Consider the following 22,134-nt stretch of genomic DNA (forward strand, 5'->3'; position numbering starts at 1 on the left):
TGTGATCCTTGGAGTCAGGAAGAGTAGGATGCAAGTGAAGGAATAAACAACAACAGTACACTCGATAACTAGAATGATCCACACGTCTAAGAAAAGTCAGAATCCCTGGGCTTGATGCTGCACTTGTAGCTTTTGACTGTGGGCAAGTGTTCCTTCAGCCTTTTTAAGCCTTAATTTCCATCTGTACAGTGGGGATGATACTTCTACTACTACCCATCTAGTAAGAAAATTCTTTGTAAATTATGTCAATGTGAACAGGCTATTATGCCATGAAATGATAATAGCTAGCGTTTATATGGTGCTTTAAAGTTTGCAAAGCACTTTATACATTATCTCATTTGATCCTCTCAACAACACTCTGAGGTCAGTGCTATTACCCGTATTTTGTAGCTGAGGAAACTTAAACCAAGGCCATCTAGTGACAATATTTATGCAGCATTATGCATTTATTTTAAATGTATAAAATTAGCTGGCATATTTAAAAACCCTTCCTGATGGTAGCCATTATTCTTAGATGTGTTGAAAGTCAGTTTGCTTTTACCTGCTGATAAACAGATAATTGCTTTTTAGGTTTTAAATTGGGTGAGAGTTGTCTTTCTTCCAGTCTCAAGACCAGTTACAGCATCATTAGGACAATAGATGAGTTGTCAGTCATTTATTTTTCCACCTTGGGGAGAACAAAAAAATTGATTTATTTTAAAAGTTTGTTCTTTAATGGCTAAGAATGGATGTGAAAAAGTTCTTTGTCCCCAGAATTATCTTGAGATTTTTTACTTTTTATATTGCTTTTGTATAATTACAACTTTTTTTCCTTTCCCTTCTAGTCCTATTGCCAGTAGCTTTGAAGATAACTCTCATGTAGCATCACCATTAGACCCAAATGAAAATTTTAATGTGGTTATTAAAGAAGAACCCATAGATGAATATGACTATGAACTTGGTATGTGCCCTGAGGGAGTTACAGTAAAGCAAGAAGACACTGATGAAGAAACTGATGTGTATTCAAACAGCGATGATGAGCCCATACTGGAGAAACAGCTAAGGCGTCATGGAGAAGTAGATGACTCAGATGTTGACCATTCTGCCAAACGGCCACTCAGTAGCCCATCGGGTGTTGCTAAAGCCAAAATGTTAAAACTGGATAGTGGCAAGATGCCAGTGGTCTATCTGGAACCTTGTGCTGTAACTAAAAGCACAGTAAAGATCTCTGAGCTACCTGAAAATATGTTTTCTCAGAGTCGGAAAGAAAAATCTCCTGTGTTGACTGAATTAGACTATATGCCTGCATATGTGGAGAATTCCAGGAAATCTAGCTTCTGCTTACCCAGGGAAATAGAGAAAGAACTTAGGAAACAGCCACCAGAGCTCAAAGCAGCACAGAAATACTCCTGTCTTAAAGATCCTGATTGGAAATATCCTGATTTGGGTGAAAACATTAGCGCATCAAAAACACTTAGCGCTAATCCTAAAAGCTTAGATGGAGATTTTTTTTCAGAAAAAGATGACTTGGGCAGAAAGAGAACAACTGTGTTAAAAATTGCAGGGGCTCCAAAAGTGTCCAGTTCTACTCAGAATGTCACTCCAAGTGTTCCAGGAAAGAGAGGAAGGCCTAGAAAATTTAAACTCTCCAAGGCAGGGAGACCACCTAAAAGTACAGGAAAATCTGTAACAGCCAACAAAACTACCCCTGTGGGACCTGGGAATGCCTTTCCAGATGTGAAGCCGGATCTTGAAGATGTAGATGGTGTCCTTTTTGTTTCCTTTGCATCAAAGGTAAGTTTATTACTTTTAGTATTTTTATAAGATCATATGAGAAGAATTACAATAATTTGCTTTAACTCTATATTGGCAAGGTACCTAGAAATCATAGTTTTTATCACTGAAACCATTGGAGTCTTTCTGAGGTATACCTTTTTAAAATGTTAGCACCTATTATTATCCTGCTTGGAAATTTCATCTGAAGAACTTCAAAGATAAATCCTATTTAAATCAGTGTGTGTGATTTTTACTGTAATTGGAAGTTGAATTCATACTATTTCATTTATTGGCATTAAATCTGTAGAACTTTGCATAAACTATATTATAATTCAGTGTTTTCAGAAATAATAAGGCCCATGCACCTTTCGAGAACCAAAGATTTTCTCTGTGATCAGTTATTCTCTCTAACTGATTTATATAATGTTGATTTTGTACAGTAGTGTAACCAAAGTGATTTTTTTCTCTGCCTCTTCCCTTTGGCTCTCTTCATAATCCTATCTGATCATCAGCCCTCTTCTCTTGCTGATTACCATAATACTGAATTCAGTCACTGTTTTCTTCTTGTTCCTACTCCATCATAGTTTGAAGTGGTTACTATAGAATGGATCCCAACTTTACTGCCCCCAATAAATTGAAGCATATTTAAAAATACTTATTTACAGTAGTGTTATGGCATAATAGTTGGTCAGTTAACTGTGAATTTGATATTACATGTAACCCATGTACTTCCGTTTTAAGCTCTTAATGTTGATTTGTAATCTTGTATTTAGGAAGCTCTGGACATTCACACAGTTGATAGAGCAGTTGAAGAACCCACTGGTCTTCAGGATTCTGCCACAAGTGATCCAGGTATTCTAAGTAGTATAAAAGCCAGAAATACTGGTATGATTTGGCGCTAGAAGTAGATAGATTGTAGATAACATTTATTAAATGGCTCTTGCACAAAATTCTTCCTTTTTAATTTTAAGTTATTAATAGACTTTATTAACTTCTCATAGAAGCAACCTTTGGTTTTATTTATCCTTTTTCTTGTGTCTCCTACATTTTTGTTTCCTTTCTAGATTCAGGTACTGTACTAAGCACTTTAAAACTATCATATTTTATTTTTACAAAAATTCAGGGAGGCAGATGCTATTATTATTCCCATTTTACTGATAAGGAAATTGAGGCAGAGGTTAAGGGACTCCAGACTCCAGGTCTAGGTCTCTTAAGGACTAACAATGCAGGATTTTCTTCATTGCGTAGTATACATTTATGCAACATCTTCCCAGCTCTAAGGACCTACCAGAACCCATGATAACCACAAAAATGAAAATTATCCAAGAATCTGCCCTGTTCACTCAGCATATTTATTGATTTATATCTGAGGTTTGATTCTTGCCTGTTGAGCCAAGCATAGGCCTGAAGATGGACTGTTTTTAGAGGATTAGTTTAGCTAAGTTTTGAAGAGGTTCTAGAACTAGTTTGGCTTCGGTGTGATAAATTATTTGTCTACTGTGATTTCAAAAGTTTACTTGCTGAGTTGTAATGAGATTGTAATCTATCAGTTGAGGGAGTACTCAGACTGATGGTATCATAATATTTAAAATGTTGAAGTATATGACATAGATTTTACTCTATTCTTTACTTTATGAGTAGGTCACAGAACAAGGATTTGCCAACTGGAACAGGAGTTGTTAGAAGATTTGAAGTCCTTGAGGCATAAACAAGTGATCCATCCTGGTCTTCAAGAAGGTCAGTAAGGAATGGGAGAGGGGAATGGTTTTTTATTATAGTTGTAAACAAGAACTCTTAAGTAAAGTAGATAAAATAATAATATTCTCTTGCATAAAATTCTGCCTTTTTAATTTTGTTAAGTAATTAATAGAATTTATTAACTTCTCACAGAAACAGCCTTTGGTTTTATTTGTCCTTTTTCTTGTGTCCTATGTTTTTGTTTCCTTTCTAGGTTCAATTTATTATTATGTTCTTTTCCACTAATGCAAGCATTTAGAGCTATACATTTTCCTCTGACTACAAGTTCTGTACCAACCTAAAAATTTTTCAGATATTATATTTACATTTTTATTATTAGAAATTATATTGTGAACTATATTTTTGTCTCTAACCTTTCACTAAAAGTTTTTTAAAAATTTTCTTTTTCTTTGGGAACTTTTCCCCCCTAATTTTTTGTGTGTTATGATCTGTGACTGATGTTCAGAATTACTGTCTTTTAAAAAACGTAAGTGTATCTTTGTGGACCAATGTATTTGAATACTAGCATTGCCATTTAACTCTTTGTGACCTTGGGCAGATCACTTGTCTTTTTTCAGCCTCTGTTTCCTTATCTCTGTTCTGAGAATGATATTTTTTCTGACAGCTTAGGTGCATGGTGGATAGAGGGCTAAGCCTGGAGTCAGGCAGACCTGAATTCATATGTGGCTACAGACACTTAACTAGCTGTATCACCCTGGGCAAGTTATTTAATCTCTGTTTGCCCTTGTTTCCTCATCTGTAAAATGGGGATAATAATAGCATATCTTCTCAGGGTAGTTGTGAAGATCAGATGAAATAATAATTAATTGTAAAGTGCTTAGCACAATGCCTGGAACATGTTAGCCAGCATCAGCATCATCAGTTACCTCATTAGGGATGTTCTCTGTAAAACTCTTTGTAAAATGAATACTACATAAATGGAAATTGTTATTTAATCCAGTTGGTACATATTCTTTTTTTAGGCTAATATAGCTCATTTATGTGTACTGTTTTAATGTGTACTAATCAACACAATGTTAAACTTTTATTTTTTAGTAATATTGTTTACTTTCTTTTTGCTTATATCTTTCTATAGGAACTTTAACTTGTATTTCCTTTTCCATCAGATTAGAAAGTAAAAGTATATTTAGTATGTATGGAGAGTTCTTATTATCAGTGTTCATCATATGTGTGCCTGTATTTGTGATAATTGCATTTTTTTTCCCATCCAGATCTATGGTTGCATATGTGTAGAGATTTCCTGTTGAGGAAATTTACTTTACCAGTGCATATCAGCAAATGTTCTACAGTGGATTTGCCCAGGGTTAAACAGTAAATATGTGGTGGTGGGATTTAAACCTAGGCCTTCCTGAGTTGAGGCCACACGTTAGTGTAGGGAAAGAAAACATTAAGACTAAGAAATTCTCTCAACTGACAGAACACTTAAAACATCACTCCCTTCCTTATTAATGTTAGTGTTTTATCTCCAACTGTTGCTCTTGTTTTTGGACATTTTCTTCTGCAATAAGAATATATTTTTTAGTTAACTGTAGTACAAATGAAACACTTCTGACCAAACACCTCCTGGAATCATGAAAACATAAAAAGTAAAATAATAATGTGAGGTTAGAAGTTCCTTAGAAAAATAACAAATGAGTAATTGATAAATCACATGTTATTTTCACATGCGAGAAAAAACTGTTCATAGCATCCTGACTGTTGATAGAGATTGTGAAAACAGCAAAGCATTCTGAGGTGAAAGGAGAAGTGATGTCATAGATGGAAATACAGTTAACAACACAGAACACTTGGACCTTCTCCAGGAATGTTTTGCATTTTATGTAAAGGCATGTTTTAAATCGTTGATAGATCTGATAATCCTGCTTATTAGTAGGAATGCAAACTGATTTGAAAAAAAGAAAGTCTTAGCTTGGTTGTAGGAGTAAAAATCTAGCCAGTTTTGGTGGCATAAGCCTGTAATCCCTGCAGTATCTGCTTCTGGAGGAGGCTGAACATGGTAGATATTTGACCTGAAGAATTCTGAGCTGCCTAAAGCTAAAGCCAAAAGAAAGACAAACTTACCTAGGGTAGAAAGGGTGCAGCTCAAAGTTTTCCTGCTGATAAACGATGGCGTCCAGTCCATGAGTGCCGTGTTGCAGTTCTAGCATAGGGAAAAATTGGGAGGGGGGAAGGAGAGAGAAAAGAAAAGGGAAGGGATAGGGAGGAGATATTTATGAGCTTAGACTGGTTTAATAAGGTGTTCGTTTTTTCTTTCTGCCAAAAAAAGATGAAAATGTAAAGCTTAAGAATTCTTATTTTAGATCATAACCCTGAGCATATTGTTGATGCTAATAACTGACAAATGAGGATCTGATGAAAATGGACCAGTTAACATTTGGAGAGAATGTTCAAAAAGTACATTCTACATTGTAGGGACTGGGGATACAATATCGATATAGAAAATTAAATATAAAATATATGCAAAATGTCTTCTGTGGGAGGGCACTAACAGCTGGTAGGATGGTCTTAACCTACAGTCCATGGAGGATAGATTTCAGGGAGGGGATTGTATCTTTATTTTCACTAACCTAATTGAAATTTAGCAGTTAGGTGGTATGATGGGTAGAGTGCTGAGCCTTGAGCTAGGAACACCAGAATTCAGATGTGGCCTTAGACACTATCTGTGTGACCCTGAGTAAGTCACTTCTGTCTCAGTTTCCTCATTTGTAAAACAAGGATAATAACAGTAGCACCTAACTTTCTAGCATCATTGTGAGCATCAAATGAGATGATATTATAAAAATGCTTAGCACTGTGCCTGATAGGTAGTAAGTACTTAATGAATGCTTGTTCCTTCCATTTCCTTCAATTATAAAATGTAGGCAACAAGTTAAGGTCATATTAGTGGTACTTGTGACTACATTATTACCTACTGAAATATTTTCATTGCATGTCATAGTTGCCGGTGTCTAGAAATATTGTTTGTGATCGCTACTATTTCAAAATTACTGTATCTATTAGACCTAATGCTAGATTGCATGTGAATCCAGTCTTCTTGTCTATAGGTTATATTTCAGTATAAATAAAATGCAATGTATTTTATTTTGTGCATTAAAAAGCATTGTGAGGGCTAGCTAGTTGGCTTAGTGAGTAGAGTGCCAACCCTGGAGTCAGGAGTACCTGAGTTCAGATCCAGCCTCGAGACACTATGTAACCTGGGGAGGTCACTTAACTTTAACTCCCCCCAGAATTTAAATAAATAAACACCAAAGTATTATGAGAGGGGTCCATGACACAAAAAAGTCAGAGAACCCTGTTTTAAAGGATGCTAGGGATCCTGTGAACCTCTAGAGAAATAACCAGGGCAGGACTCCCAGACCAAAGGGGAGCCTGCAGTTCTGTAACTCTAAACCAATGGAGCTTCCCATTTGACTGACAGTGACTTAATGTAGCAGCAGTCTACCTTTGTTCAGACCCAAACTTAGGTCATGAACTTGACATCTCAGACCAAGGAGGCAGCAATCAGATCTTTTTCTGGATCAGACTGCTTTGAAACCACTGAAAGCTCATAAGGTCTTGGTTCTGAATGGTTTCTAAGATTCTTGAACAACATAACACTCAATACCCCCAAAAGCAGTAACTGAAATATCCCCTAGACCTTTCCTCCACAAATACTCAGAACCTGGCCCTAATGTCAGGTTCAAAGTCAGGACCTAGACTGGAAAGATGAACAAATTACCAAAAAATTCCACCATAAATAACTATTATGGTGACAAGCACAGTTAAGTCACCAACCCAGGAGAAGAGAATGATTGTATTGCAGAGCCTCAAAAGATAACACAACTTGGGCATATATTTAATTAGAATTTCTGAAAGAAATGCATAAATTGTGTTTTTTTGGGGGGGGGAATTTTTTATTTTGTCTTTCAAATTACAGGTAAAAAATTTTAACATTCATTATTAAAAATTTTGAGTTCCATGACTAATATGGAAATATGTTTAATGTGATTGTGCAAGTATAACTTATATCAGGTTGTATGAGTGGAAGTGGGGGAAACTTAGAGCTCATAATCTTATAGAAGTGAATGTTTAAAACTAAAAGCAAATACAATTTAAAAGAAAAATAAAAACAAAATTTTTTATTATTTTTCTTTTTATTTAAGTTTTCAACATTCGCTTCCACAAAGTTTTGAGTTCCAAATTTTCTCCCCATCTCTTCCCATAAGCTGTGTTTTAAAAAAAAAAAAAAAAAAAAGGTTTTAAAATGTTTTTACCAGTGAAGAGAGAATGGTAGAAGAAGCAATTGGAAAATTAATGAGATATGAAGAATTAGACAAGAAATGAGTAACTTGGCACGATAGATAGCAAAACCTAATTAGAATGGACCAAATAGAAGCCAGTGACTCTATGAAACAAGAAATATTAAAAAGAACATCCAAAGGCTGAAAAAAATAGAAGAAATTTTATAAAGTATTTGAATAGCAAGAGGAACTGACATGAGAGGGATTGGGAAGAGAAAATTTAAGAATCATTGGACCACCTGAACACCATGAGTAAAATAAGAACCTAAATGTCATATTTCAAGAAGTCTTAAAAGAAAAATGTCCAGATTTCTCAGAACCAGAGGGCAAAATTGGAAATATAAATAATATACCAGTTATTTCCTGAAACTCCTAAGTGGAAACTCCCAAGAATGTTACAGTCCAAATTTGAAACTTCCAGGACGAAGGAAAAATAATTCAAGCAACCAGAAACAATGAATTCAAGTATTGGGAGACATGGTCAGGATCACAGATTTAGCAGTTACCTCTGTAAATTAGTGGAGAGCTTGGAATACCATATTCTGTAGGACAAGAGGATAGAGACATTGCCAAGAATTATTTAACCAGCAAAATTGAGGGAAAAGTAAACTTTTAATGAAAAAGAAGACTTTGAAGCTTTCCTGATGAAAAAATGCAGAGCTGTGTAGAAACTTTGAAGTGCAAACACAAATGAACAGAGAGATAAAAAGGTAAACATCACTGAACTATGATAAAGGACTAAACAAGGACCAACGGCTTACATTCAAATATGGAAAAATGATATATGTATTTTCTCTGATCCCTATCATTAGGAGCGATAGTGTCTGATTAGGCAGGAAGCCTAAGAATGATTGAGTTGTCTTGATAATCTTAAAAGAAAAATGGAATGGGGGCGGGGGGAGTACACCCGGACAGAGTGGAATGAAAGAAGGAAAAGAAAGGGAAATTATCTTGCATAATCAGGGTGCACAAGTGGACATCTACCCAAACAAGGAGGGTTTGGGACAAATGACTGATGAACCTCGTTGTCATCTGAACTCATAAAAGGAGGGAAGAACACACATACACAGAGTTGGGTACCAAAATAAATTGTACTCAACAGGGAATAGGAGGGAAATGGTAGAAAGGTGGAAGAGGGAGGGTAGAGTAAATTAAAAGGTTAATCCTAAGGAAAACAGACCTTAAGGAGGTATGAAAATAATGCTCTTTTTTGAGGCAAGAACCTGAGGAGATGCTCATAAATTGGGGAATGGCTGCCCAAGGTGAAGTATATAAACTTGATGGAATACTAGTGTATCGGGAGAGATGATTTCAGAGAAACCCTGAAAAGTGTATATGAACTGATGTGGAGTGAAGTGAATAGAATCAAAAGAACAAGTTACAGAAAAAACAACATGACTACAACAAATAGCTTTGAAAGAATTAGGGACTGACCTGTTTCATGACTGTCCATGATTTCAGAGGACTCGTGATGAAATGTGCCATGTATCTCCTGATGGAGAGGTGAAAGAAAGACCTGGAGCACAGAGTAAGACTTTTTTTTGGACACGATCAGTGAGGAAATTTGTTTTGCTTGACTGTACATGTTTGTAACAAGGATTTTGTTTTTTCTTCATTATCAGTGAAGTAGGGAGTGCTTTTTGAGGATGGGGATAAAAAGGTGAATTTTTGCTGATAGAAAAAAGTAAAATATTTTAAAAATAAAAGGTCGGTGGTATCGTTGGCTCAGGTATTCTTAATCTCTAATGTATATCATAATGCCAACACTTCTCTGCCTTAGTAGACTGTGTGAATTGCTATGGTCAAAAAAAATGTGTCATCTGGTAGTCAACCTCCTGATAATGCAGCTTTCCAAACTTAACTGGACAGGACTTTGAAAACAAATATACTAATTCATTTTTAGGAATGATCTGGAGTGTTATCTTTTAGGTCAGTTATTAGTTGGTTTTCAGTCATGTCTAACTCTTTGTGATTCTATTTGGGGTTTCTTTGGCAAAGATATTAGAGTGATTTGCCATTTCCTTCTCCAGCTCATTTTACAGATGAGGAAACCAAGGCAGACAGTTAAGTGACTTGGCTTAGGGTCACACAGCTAGTTAAGTTTCTAACACCAGAAGATGAGACTTCCTGACTCCAGGCCTACCACTTCTATAACTGTGCCACCTAGCTTGAAAACCTGAATTGTTTTTGGCTGGAAATTGTTTCAGTCTGTCTTTTTGTGGGGTCTGTGGCTCCAGAATTTGTTTGAGGGTATTTATTATTTAATGGTAGAGAACCCAGGTGAGTTCCTATCTTTTTTCACCATCTTTGTTCCATCCTGGCAATACTTTTAAATTGTAATTACATATCATTTCACTTTTTAAATTAATGATGAACATTTCATGCTTGACAGGTACATTGGAAGAAGATTTTACATATTTCACTTCATTTCTTTAGTTATATTTCGTACTTGGGAGTACAAAAACTTTGCAAATTATGCAACCAGGGAAATTATATGCAGTAAAAACTACCATTAATTTTGAATTGGTGAGACTTTGGGCAGGGACTTGATGAAAGCTTATTATTGCACTAACTTTTAATAAGGATTTTCTTTTTTCAAAAACAAATATTTATTTATTTTTGGTTTTCAGCATTCATTTCCACAAAGTTTTGAGTTCCAAATTTTCTCCCCATCTCTCCCCTTCCTCAGCCTGTAACCACTTGCATTCTGATTACCCCTCCCCTCTATATGCCCTTCTTTCTATCACACCCCTCCCTTCCCTTATCCCAATCTTCTCTTTTTTCTCGTAGGGTAAAATAGATTTCTACACCCCATTACCCGTATTTCTTTTTTCCCAGTTATATGCAAAGATGTTGCTCAAAATTCATTCCTAATACTTTGAATTTCAACTTCTCTCCCTTTCTCCCTCCCCACCCATCCCCACTGAGAAGGCAAGCAATTCAGTATAGGTTATATATGTGTAACTTTGCAAATGACTTCCATAATAGTCATCTTGTGTAAGACTACCTATATTTCCCTCCATCCTATCCTGCCCCCCATTTATTCTGTTCTCTCTTTTGACATTGTCCCTCCCCAAAAGTGTTAACTTGTAATTGCTCCCTTCTCCCATTTGCCCTCCCTTCTGTCATCCCTCTCACCCTACTTGTCCCCTTGTCCCCTGCTTTCCTGTAGTCTTATATAGACTTTCATACCAAATTGAGTGAGCATGTTATTCCGTCCTTTAGCCAAATGTGAAGAGATTAAGCTTCACTTTTTCCCCTCTCACCTCCTCCTTTTTCTCCTCCATTCAGTAAGCTTATTCTTGCCTCTTTTATGAGTGATAATTTGCCCCATTGCATTTCTCCTTTTCTCCTCCCAGTATATTCCTCTCACCCCTTAATTTTATTTTTTTTAGATTATCATCCCTTCTTATTCAATTCACCCTGTGCTCTCTTGTCTATATGTCTATGTGTGTGTGTATAATCCCTCCAACTACCCAAATACTGAAAAAAGTCTCAAGAGTTACAAATATTATCTTTCCATGTAGGAATGTAAACAGTTTAACATTAGTAAGTCCTTTATGATTTTTCCTTCCTGTTTACCTTTTCATGCTTCTCTTGATTCTTGCGTTTGAAAATCAGATTTTCTCTTCATTTCTGGTCTTTTCATCAAGAATGCTTGAAAGTCCTCTATGTCATTGAATTACCATTTTTTCCCTTGAAGTATTATACTCAGTTTTGCTGGGTAGGTGATTCTTGGTTTTAATCCTAGTTCCTTTGACTTCTAGAATGTCATATTCTAAACCCTTTGATCTTGTCATGTAGAAGCTGCTAGATCCTATTTTATCCTGATTTTATTTCCACAGTACTTGAACTGTTTCTTTCTAGCTGCTTGCAATATTTTCTCCTTGACCTGGGAGCTCTGTAATTTGGCTACAACATTCTTAGGGGTTTCTCTTTTTGGATCTCTTTCAGGAGGTGATTGGTGGATTCTTTCAATATTCATTTTACCCTCTGATTCTAGAATATCAGGGCAGTTTTTCTTGATAATTTCATGAAAGATGATGACTAGGCTCTTTTTTGATCATGGCTTTCAGGTACTCCCATAATTTTTAAATGTTTCTCCTGGATCTATTTTCTAGGTCAGTTGTTTTTCCAATGAGGTATTTCACATTTCTTCTATTTTTTCTTTGTTTTGGTTTTGTTTTGTAATTTCTTGGTTTCTCATGAAGTCATCAGCTTCCATCTGTTCCATTCTAATTTTTAAAGAACTATTTTCTTCAGTGAGCTTTTGAACATCCTTTTCTATTTGGCTTATTCTGCTCTTTAAAGCACTCTTCTCCTCCTTGGCTTTTTGGGCCTCTTTTGCCATTTGAGTTAGTCTATTTTTTAAGGTGTTATTTCTTCAGTATTTTTTTGGGTCTCCTGTAACAAGCTGTTGACTTGCTTTTCATGGTTTTCTTTCATCGCTCTCATTTCTCTTCCCAATTTTTCGTCCACCTCTCTTACTTGATTTCAAAATCCTTTTTGAACTCTTCCTTGGCCTGAGACCATTGTATACTAATTTTGGAGGTTTTGTATGAAGCAGCCTTGACTTTTAGGTCTTTCTCTGAAGACCTAAATTGTTCCTCCTCATCTGAAAGGATGAAAGAAAATACTTGCTCACCAAGTAAGTAACCTTCTGTTGTCTTATTCTTTTTGCCTTTTTTTGGGCATTTTCCCAGCCAGTTACTTGACTTTTGAGTTCTTTGTCAGGGCTAAGCTCAGGGCTGAGATTCGGATCAGCTGCTCAATTCCTCCAGGGGCTCTAGGTGTAGGTCTCCAAAAATGGGAGCTGCAGCTGCATAGGCTGCTGCCTGGGTCCAGACCGTGCTCCCCTCTACTAGGTGAATGAGCCCTCCCACTGACCTTTGAAGCTGTCTGTGGTGTATGTGGGTTGAGTCATCTGGGAACTCCTGCTGGTAGTGGCTCCCTGAAGTCTGTTTGGCATCCTGTCCCTTCCACTTTCGATTGCGCTCTTCACTCCCTGGGATGTGCTGCGTGCCTTCCCAGGATTTTCTAAATACAATAATAGTGTAAGAAAGGATTTTTTAAAATATAAATTCTTTCTCAGATCTCAAGATACTTTAAAAGTATGCTTTATATATTAACTGTCTATGATTATATATTAATTTTCTGTTCATAATTAGAGACTTAGGTAACTCTAGTTGATCTAGTTCAGTATTTTTTTTTAACTTTTCACTCAAGTTTGGCTTCCCTTTAGTCTGTCTGAAGTAGTAAGGTTTTATTTTAATAATAAATTTAATGGTCATAATATTTACTTTGGTAATTTAGTTTCATTGTTTGGTATGTTTTCCCCATTGAGGCAAAGAGCTTTGCCATATTTTCTCATTCTGTGTAATTGTTATCTTTTTGTTTTTAAAATAATAGAGGATATATCCCCACTATATCAAAGATCTTCTGATTTTTATCATGTCAGGTATAGGTAGCAGTTAAGCATTAAGGCTGTCCATATCTGTAGATGTAATAGGCCTATGTTACAGACTTAAAGATCTCGATGGGACTTCAGAGGCCATTTAGTCCAACCTTTTTATTTTACAAATGAAAACCTAGGACCAGGGAAGTTAAATGATTTGCCCAAGGTTTCACAGGCAGTTAGTATCAATAGTGGGATTTAAACCCAGGTCTTCTGATTCCAGAGTCAGAGTTCTTTCAACTGTACCACCATGCCTCTCTTATTTTTTTAATAGTACTGTGCCAGGCTCTTTTATTGATTTCTTGTGTACAGATTCCCATGGTGTTATATGAGTAATCCATATTTGACATGCATTGTATCTCTGTGGTGGGTACTTACTGTGAATTTTAATTGTTAGAAATGTCTAATTGTTAGAAGTTTAGTCTCAGTTAAACTGATATGTACAATATATTATTCAATAAAGAAGCATTGAGTTACTTAACCAGGAAGGGAAAAACTCCTTTCCATGTTTCCACGTCACAAAATAGAAACTTCTTAATACTCCTACAGTTAATGTAGATTCCCAACTGGGTATTAGTATGACCCAAAGGACAACTTTTACTGCTCTCAGGATAAGGGAAAAGTGTGAAGACTTGTGGTCTGGGGGTATGAATGGCTGGAGTAATTCTAGGCAGTTAGGTCTGTGGACAGTAATGGCTGGAAGTTAAATTTTCCCTGCTCTTTTCTGAGTAGTTGCAGCCTGAATCTCATGCTCTTGTTCTTACCTGCTTGTAGAGCTGATATCAGCGTGAGCTTCCATGGCACCACAGCCAGGTGGCAGACATTGCTCAGTGTTGCTGCACTGGATCAGTCTGATAAAAGGTGTCACTTTAGGCCTAGCATGGCTCAGTTTTATGGAAGTCCTGCCAGGGTACTTAGGAGTTATGTAATAGATAATCAGTTCCCAAGGGTGTTTGGGCCAGTAAACTAATTTGCTGGTATTGATAGCACAGGTGGTTATGATTTACTCAAAAAGAACTTAGGGTGAGCATATGTAGTTAATATTCACAAAACTGTTAACGGTGTTCACAGAAGACCAACATCTAGTTATCGTGACTTACATGGGCATGCTGCTATATTGCTTACGTTCTTTACAGTTCTTGGGTTTGCTCACCTTCAAGTTCATGACAGAGTCACTCATGGTAAAAGCCTTTCTATGTACAAACCTACTCTCTACGGTATCTTTCATGCTGTTGCTTCAGTGTAAATTGTTCTTGTTAATGTGTTTTAAGTTCTGTAGATCCACACTGGATTTTTTTAAAATTACTTTTTAGGTTACTTGTACTTTTAGAATTCTAAATACTCATGTTCCATGATCTACATCTGTGGAACATTGGAGAATATTAGAATATTAGGATTTACTCTTGCAAGTAGTTTGGAATTATTAAAAACACTTTTCAGTTTTCCGAACAGAATGCAACTTCATTTCTTCCTCAATTTTGGGCCCATCTTATCTGTCAGAAGACTGACAGATCTAAGGACTGACTTGGTATGTGGTATATAATCAGTTCTTTTTGGCATATGAAAGGAAAGTGTGATGTCAACTCGTTTTATATGCCTATATTGTATATGTATATAGCTTAGGCTTATACCATACTTGTGTATAGATTTTTACAGTTATCTTATAGATGGATAGATAAACACAACACTAAGGTGTCTTTTTTTCCCTGAAATTAACTAGTACTGGGAAAAATTAATTAAAGTGAATCCAATCAGGAACCAACATTTCGTGGGAAATAATGGAGAAAAGTTCTGGCATGTCACATTGAAAAGTGAAATTAAAAGTTAGGAAAATTAAATATCTTATTTTTAACAGCATTTAGGTTATAATCTCAATGATGGTAATTCTTAGAGTGAACAAAGAATGAATCAAGATAATGTGGATTTTTATTTTGTTTGGGGGGGATAATTTTCCAACAAAACATGGTAGTATAATATAACTTGGTTCACTTGAAGCTTCTTCCCATTGCCAACTCTTTTTGGCCCTAAAAAAAGTAATTTCAAATCAGTATTTCCTTTTGGTCTTTGTTTTTCCACATAGCATGTGGTATATAGTAGGTGTTTTTTGATGAATCAAGTTTTAGAAGTTTTGGAGATTTTGTTTTTTAGTGGGGGATAATTTCCCCTACTCCCAAATTCCATTATAGCATGGTAGGTCCTCTTTTATTTCAAGTTTGATTTTTTTCTGTAGGATCTTAAAGATGATGTTAAATAAATACTATAAGGCCCTCATTAATTTCTTTTCCCCAAAACCTTTTCTTGATGCTTTGATATTCAAATCATTTTCTTTGATGAGCCTGTAGGTTCATCCTCCTCCATATTCACTTTAATGATTAACTGATATACCTCTGCTAGATCCACATTTGTTAAGGTTACTAGAATTGAAATGTGCTGCCTATAGCTTTATTTAGAATAAGAATCTTTAATGCCATTTTTTTATTTTTTTTCCTTCTGGGTCAAAGAAATCTCAATCAACCACACTTTATGTTGAGACTTGTATATTTCTGATAGAGAGCCTTTAGCTTTGTTTTTTCCAAGGTAAGAGATTTTCATTTTATGAAGGTTTTAGTTTTAGTTTTCAAATTACCATTTAACATTTTTGCCAACAAATCAGTTACTGAAATTTTCTTTCATTTAAAATTCCACTCAGGTTGATTTTGTAAAGATCTATCCATGTTACTAAGTGTATTCCCATTATCTCTGACTCACTGTTTTTATATGTTGGTGTTTATACAGTTAGCGTTGTTTTAGCTCTGCTTTTGGTATCTGCATCATTATTCAAAATAAATATAAAGTTGTTCTTGTATGTGAAGAGAACATGTGATGTCAACCCATTTGTTACTTTTTAAAGGATAGATAACTTCTAATTTCATATCAACCACAATTTTTACGTTTTCATTTGCTTGTGTGATGCACTCTGTCACTAACACTTGACTTTAAGCTTATGGTTATTAAAAAAATAAAGAAATATTTTTAAATTGCAGAAGAAAATGTTGATACATAGCACATATGTTTATATCTGATATAACTGAGTAACAAAGGCATCGATAATGTTGGACAGGAATATAAATGCTAATGTTAAAATGTTTAAGCTAGTATTGGAGAGGGGAACTAATTTTGAAAGTGTTCAAGTAAAGTTAATAGTTTTGTTTTATGATGACTTTTTCTTCTGTATACAATTTATAGAGAGGCAGTATGGTGCAGTGAATAGAATACCTGCTTCAAGTCAGGAAGACCTGGGTTCAAGTCCCACTTTATACATATATTGACTGCTTTACCCTGAGCAAGTTGCTTGACTTCTCATGGTGCAGTGCAACTCTCAGTTGTAGAATGGTTTTGTTGAGTGACACTGTGACAAGAAACATATGGCTCCTTAGAGAGCTCTGTACAATTTACAAAATCCACAAATTTGGATTAAAAAAAATAGCTACAGGGACTCAGATGAGAACCGTGTGTGTGTGTGTGTGTGTGTGTTTATATGACATTAAGCCCATCAAGTTTAAGTTACAATCTATGAAATTCTTCTTTATTTTTTGTAATGCAACCAATCTTTTAAATTACTTCGGATTTAATTGAAGGATCTTTGGTGGGCTAGATATTTTGTCTTTGAATACAGGCATTTGGAAAACCCTATTTATCAATGGGAATTTTTTCCTTTATGGGCATATGAACAGAGTATCTTCCAAGATAGTAGTAGACACCTTAGAAGAGAAATTGCTTCCTTGTTCTATAGCTTGATGTCTGTTCTCCGTGAATTACTGATCAGCATTATCTGTGGTTGCTTTTATCAGCCGTATTTGTGGGAGATCCCTTAAATGTGGAGAGTTTGAGCTAAAAAAAAGTCAACGAAAGGCACAGTTAGATCTTGGGGTCTTTGTCAGTTTTGTGGCTAAGAATATATTGTTTGCTGTAGAATGAAAAATCTTGCCTTCTCGTTTATTCAAAATTTTCTAAATCTAAGAAAGACGTTTTATCCATGGGTAATTGCTGATTTCTTTTTATTATTTTTGTGTTTTTAGAATACTGTGCCCGATCTTTTCTTTTTTAAAATGTTTTCCTCTAGCTGCTATGACATTTGGTTCCTGAGTGTCCTTGAAATTCACCTTGAGCACAAATTTCTCCTGTACATAGTGTTTAGGGGATCAGGTCTACCCTCTCTTCCTAACTTCATCTTATGTGCCATTGACATTTTCTCATATAGTACATTGGGTTACCAAGATGAAATAGTACAGAGGTGGGGTTTTTACTCTTGTTAAAGATGATAGTAGATCACTTTAGCAATTTTGGTAAATCTGTTCCATTTTGTATTTCTTTGTTGTCCTCTTCCAAGTATCTTCTGTAATAGCCCTTGGAATGATCTGGCTTAGGTGAATTTGATGCCAGATTTTCTTCAGGCTCTCATATTCTTTTTGAATTGCTGTTTTATAAGCCAGTACTAATCACGATATTCTGTCATCCTTCTTAGAAATATTTTTGATCTGTCCCTGTCACTACTATTCTGTGCCCATTGCACAAATTAAACCAAATCAAATCCATAAAACTAATTCCATGAAACTTATAGCACCTACCTCCCAGGGTTTCTACATGGGGATCAGATGAGATAATATTTGTAAAGAGCTTAGCATATTACTAGGTACATAGTAGAAACGAATAAATCCTTATTCTCTTACTGCTCTATTGTCCCTATTTAACAGATGAGGAAGCTGAAGCAGGCAGGGGATAAGTGACTTGCCCCTGGGTCACATAGCTAATAAATGTCTGAGGCTAGATTTGAACTCAGATCTTCCTAATTCCAAGTCTAGCATTCTATGCACTACTCCACTATTATTTCTTAAAAGTAGATGGGACTTTAGAGTTCATCTTGTTAAATCATCTCATTTCGCAGTTGAGGAAAGTAAGACTTGGAGAGCACAGGCTTTCATTCATTCACTTGTTATTTTATACTCACACAGCTACAACTGACATCTAGGCCTCTTTGTTATCAGTCAAGTGAAAAGCTCATTCTTTCATGGTTTCTCCTGTGGTCAGCTATTGATAGGAACCTTCAAAGGTTGGGAACCCAAGACATGAATGAATGAATGCGTATGTTCTTGAATGTTAAGTTACTTATGGTTTTTCTTTTAGAAATTAAATTTTGTTTTTGTATATTAGGTATTTTCATATAGTCTTTTGAATAAGACTTTGTTTTCCAAGAGTTAGGCTTATTAGTGCCAGCTTTCTTTTTAACATTTTTTGAGACTTTTTATGTGGCTGTATGGATACTTGGCATGTGTAATAGCTTCTTAAAGGTTTCATCTCTTAGAATGAACAACTGTTCATCATATGTTATGTAAATTGAAATTGCATTTGAAAACTTCTACCTATAACTTCTAGAAATTCTTAATATGTCTCAGGTATATCTTAATGTGTTGATCCATTTAATATGAATGGTCATGGGAGAGTCACTTAACATCTCAATTTTGTCATCTGTAAAATATGTTTTTCCTTAGATTTATTTTTGAAATATGATTTCTTTTAATGCTATATCATATTATATCTCGCAGTGGGTTTGAAACTGAATTCAGTGGATCCAACAATGAGTATTGACCTTAAATATTTGGGGGTACAGTTGCCTCTGGCTCCTGCCACTAGCTTTCCTCTCTGGAACCTTGGAGGAACCAATCCTAGCTCTCCAGGTGAGTAAATAGCATTTGAAAAATCAAATAGTATTTTTATTATTTAGGGCTAAGGTTGTGTATGATATAAATGTAAGATTATATTTGTTGAATAACAAGTGAAATCAGGTCTTTTGTGTAATGGTATATATCTTAGCAAATGATATGTTAAATAATCATTTGGAATTTTAGTGACTTTTTGTGGAATTCTTTCTCTTTCAGATGCTGGATTTCCTTTTGTTTCCAGGACAGGGAAGACCAATGACTTCACTAAGATCAAAGGGTGGAGAGGAAAGTTTCATAGTGCTTCTTCCTCTAAGAATGAAGGTAACCAAATATTTACAATGAAATAATTACATTGAGCAAATGTTCTACAAAACATGAAATGTGATGCTTATTCTTTTCTGCTGCTTCCCTTGTGATGTAAATTGAACCATAAATTGTGAAAAGCGTTGTATTTTTCTCATTTATTCTGTTACCTTCATTTCTGTAGTTGTAACTTTAGTTCTTCAATTCAGATTCAGATTATTGCAACAGCTTTCTTATGGCTGCTTAATTCTTTCCATTACATACATGACAACAAAGCAAGTATCATCTTCCCTTTTTTTGACAAAAAATGTTTATTTTTCAGTTATCAAGCATTTTTTTTCCTCCTCAACCCATCCCCCCAAAAAGAAAGAAAGAAAACATCCTTGTCACAAATATGTGTGATCAAGCAAGATAAATTTACATATTGACGATATCCAGAAGTATGTGCCTCATAATGCGTATTAGTCTTATTCCCTCTTTGTCAGGAGATAGATAGCATTCCTCATCATTGGTCCTTTGAAATCATATTTGATAGCATTAATCAGAATTCTGAAGTCTTTGTTTTTGTTGTGAATTATTGCTGCAAATTTTTCTCCTGATTCTCTTCACTACTCTCTGTATCAGTTCATACAAGTCTTTGCAGGTTTCTCTGTAATTATCTTTTTCATTATTTCCTACAGCACATTAATGTTCCGTTATATTCATCTATCTTAATTGGTTCAGCCATTCCCCAGTTGAATGGCACAGTTTTAGATTTTACTTTTTTTTTTTTTTTTTTTTTTTTACCAAAAGCTGCTATAAATATTTTTGTCTTTATAGGCCCGTTTTCAATTTCTTGGATCTCTTTAGGGTATAGGCCTAGTAGTTGGAGAATAATCTGCTTTACACATGGTTTTTAATCATGTTAATAATGATTTCCTTTTGAATATTTTAGTAATATCTCAAAATCATTGGGAATAAGACTTCTGGGACACCCTGTATAAAGGGTTTTGTGGTAGGTGTGAATATTATCATTTAAGAGATGCTACTAATGAGGATTAGAGAAGCTAAGTGGGTGCCCATAGTCACATAATTTAGAGAGTATGAGAGCTAGAACATGAACACAGCTTTCATCTCTGCATTCTATTTTCCCTCAAAACTTTGCAAGACACATTTTCTTCACTGAAGCCTTCTCTGTTTGGTTCTTGATCACTCCAGCCAACCCTTTGTCTGCCTAGACATAATTATGTGGACACATTGTTTGTTATCTCAATTGTGTGTTCTTACATGTATTGTTATTTCCATTGAAATATAAACTGAAAGAAATTATATTTTCTACTTTGACTTAGAAACAAAAGGAAATAAAACAAAACTTAACCAGTATGGATGAATGGGCAATTATGTTTTATTTTCTGAAAATGATGAACTTAAACACTAGTGAACAAGAATATTTCAATATATGAAGACAAAAAACTTCATGTATGAAACCATGAATCTCTCTTACAGATTGTTTTTTTAAAGTATATTAGACTTAAGATGATTGTATCACCGTGGCCCTACTTGTGGTCTTTGTTCGCTTTTGAATTTCCTTTGATTTGGGATCCTTATACTTACTACTCTTTATTCTTTAGTTTCTGTTTGCCCCTTCATCTTTTCCTGTTTTAATGAATTTTTTTTAAATGAGAAATAAGTTTTAAAGTACTATTTTAATTTAATAATGCCTTATAAATCTTTACCCCAGTCCCTTTTTCTCTTGTGCCTCACTTTTAGAAATGTTAGTTCTTTAAGATGATAGAGAGAATAGAAGTGTCATAGGAATTTTCTTTTCTCTGATTATGCAGTTTTTACTTTCCTTTTTTTCTCATTTGCCACGACATGTCTCTGGGTCACACTTTTATGGGTGCCAGTTGCCTGCAAGAGTTCCCTTCTGATGTAGGATAACTGGTCTCTTTAAGCACTAAATCCCTCTATATTATACTTATTGTAAGGTTCCTATCTTTAATTATCTGGTGCCTCTTTTACTTATGGGAACATCCTTTCCCACAAATGAAAGGAGATTTCTTCTTTTTCTTGCACTTATTTCAATCCCTTCCTTTGCCTTCTCACTCAGTTCTCCTGTAGGCCTTCTTAACCCCAGGGTGACTGGGTGGGTGGGGCTGCTGCATGAGGGATTAGGGATTTGTTTTCACCACTTTCAGTTAAATCATTTTTGGTGTCATAGACTGTATATAGTTGAAATTACTTTATCTCTTGTGCATAATTCTTATTTCAAAGAGATTTAAAGAGGTCATCAGTGTCAGAGAAAGTCATCTTCTATTTTGTTAGTCACATGACCAGTAAACTTTATTTGAATTTTATTCACTCTTCTGCATATTGTAAAATGCTTCATAGATGGCCTTGTCTTCTTGTTTTGTATCACTGTCACTACCACCCATTTGCCTCGTGTCCCGCTTCTTCTCCCCTTGCCCCACAAAAAATAGTCCTTATAACAAATAAAGTTAAGGAAAGCAGGTTCACACTTTGGCCCTTTCTGAACATGCGATTCTCATTTTGCACCTCTAGTCCCTCATGCTTTTGCCTAGAGGTACGAAGCATGTTTGTCATTGCATTGATTGGAATTCTGAAGTCTTTCAGGTTAGTTGATAATTGATAAACTTAGAATGGCAAAGTAGAGATGTGGGGAATTCTTGTTTTGAAAACAAAAACTCTCTATAATTTTGAGGTATTTTTTTTAATCAGCTGTTGAAGACTTTATGCCTCTTTTGGTAGAGGAAGTACTTTCACTGATGGAATCGCAAATCTCTGAATGTTCAGGGCATTTTGCTAAATTGTTGGCATATAAAAACACGTGATGACTCTCAGACCATATGCTCTCTGAAATAAAAGTTTATATAAACTTCTGTTT

The 22,134-nt window shown here is 35.2% G+C and overlaps 1 protein-coding gene across 20 annotated transcripts in view; it reads left to right on the top strand.

Annotated features, from left to right (window-relative positions):
- MGA (MAX dimerization protein MGA) overlaps positions 1-22,134 on the top strand; it is a 236,355-nt gene that overhangs the window by 141,241 nt on the left and 72,980 nt on the right. For all 20 annotated transcript variants that reach the window (XR_011970197.1, XR_011970201.1, XR_011970200.1 and 17 more), the window contains 5 exons: positions 825-1,773; positions 2,529-2,607; positions 3,397-3,492; positions 18,831-18,962; positions 19,164-19,268. Coding sequence is in view for 15 of the 20 variants with exons in the window: in XM_072623199.1 (XP_072479300.1) it covers positions 825-1,773; positions 2,529-2,607; positions 3,397-3,492; positions 18,831-18,962; positions 19,164-19,268 (1,361 nt within the window). In the remaining 5 variants the exon portion in view is untranslated. The remainder of the gene's footprint in view (positions 1-824; positions 1,774-2,528; positions 2,608-3,396; positions 3,493-18,830; positions 18,963-19,163; positions 19,269-22,134) is intronic.

Source organism: Notamacropus eugenii, chromosome 7 (assembly GCF_028372415.1).
Source record: "Notamacropus eugenii isolate mMacEug1 chromosome 7, mMacEug1.pri_v2, whole genome shotgun sequence".
Lineage (NCBI taxonomy): Eukaryota > Metazoa > Chordata > Mammalia > Diprotodontia > Macropodidae > Notamacropus > Notamacropus eugenii.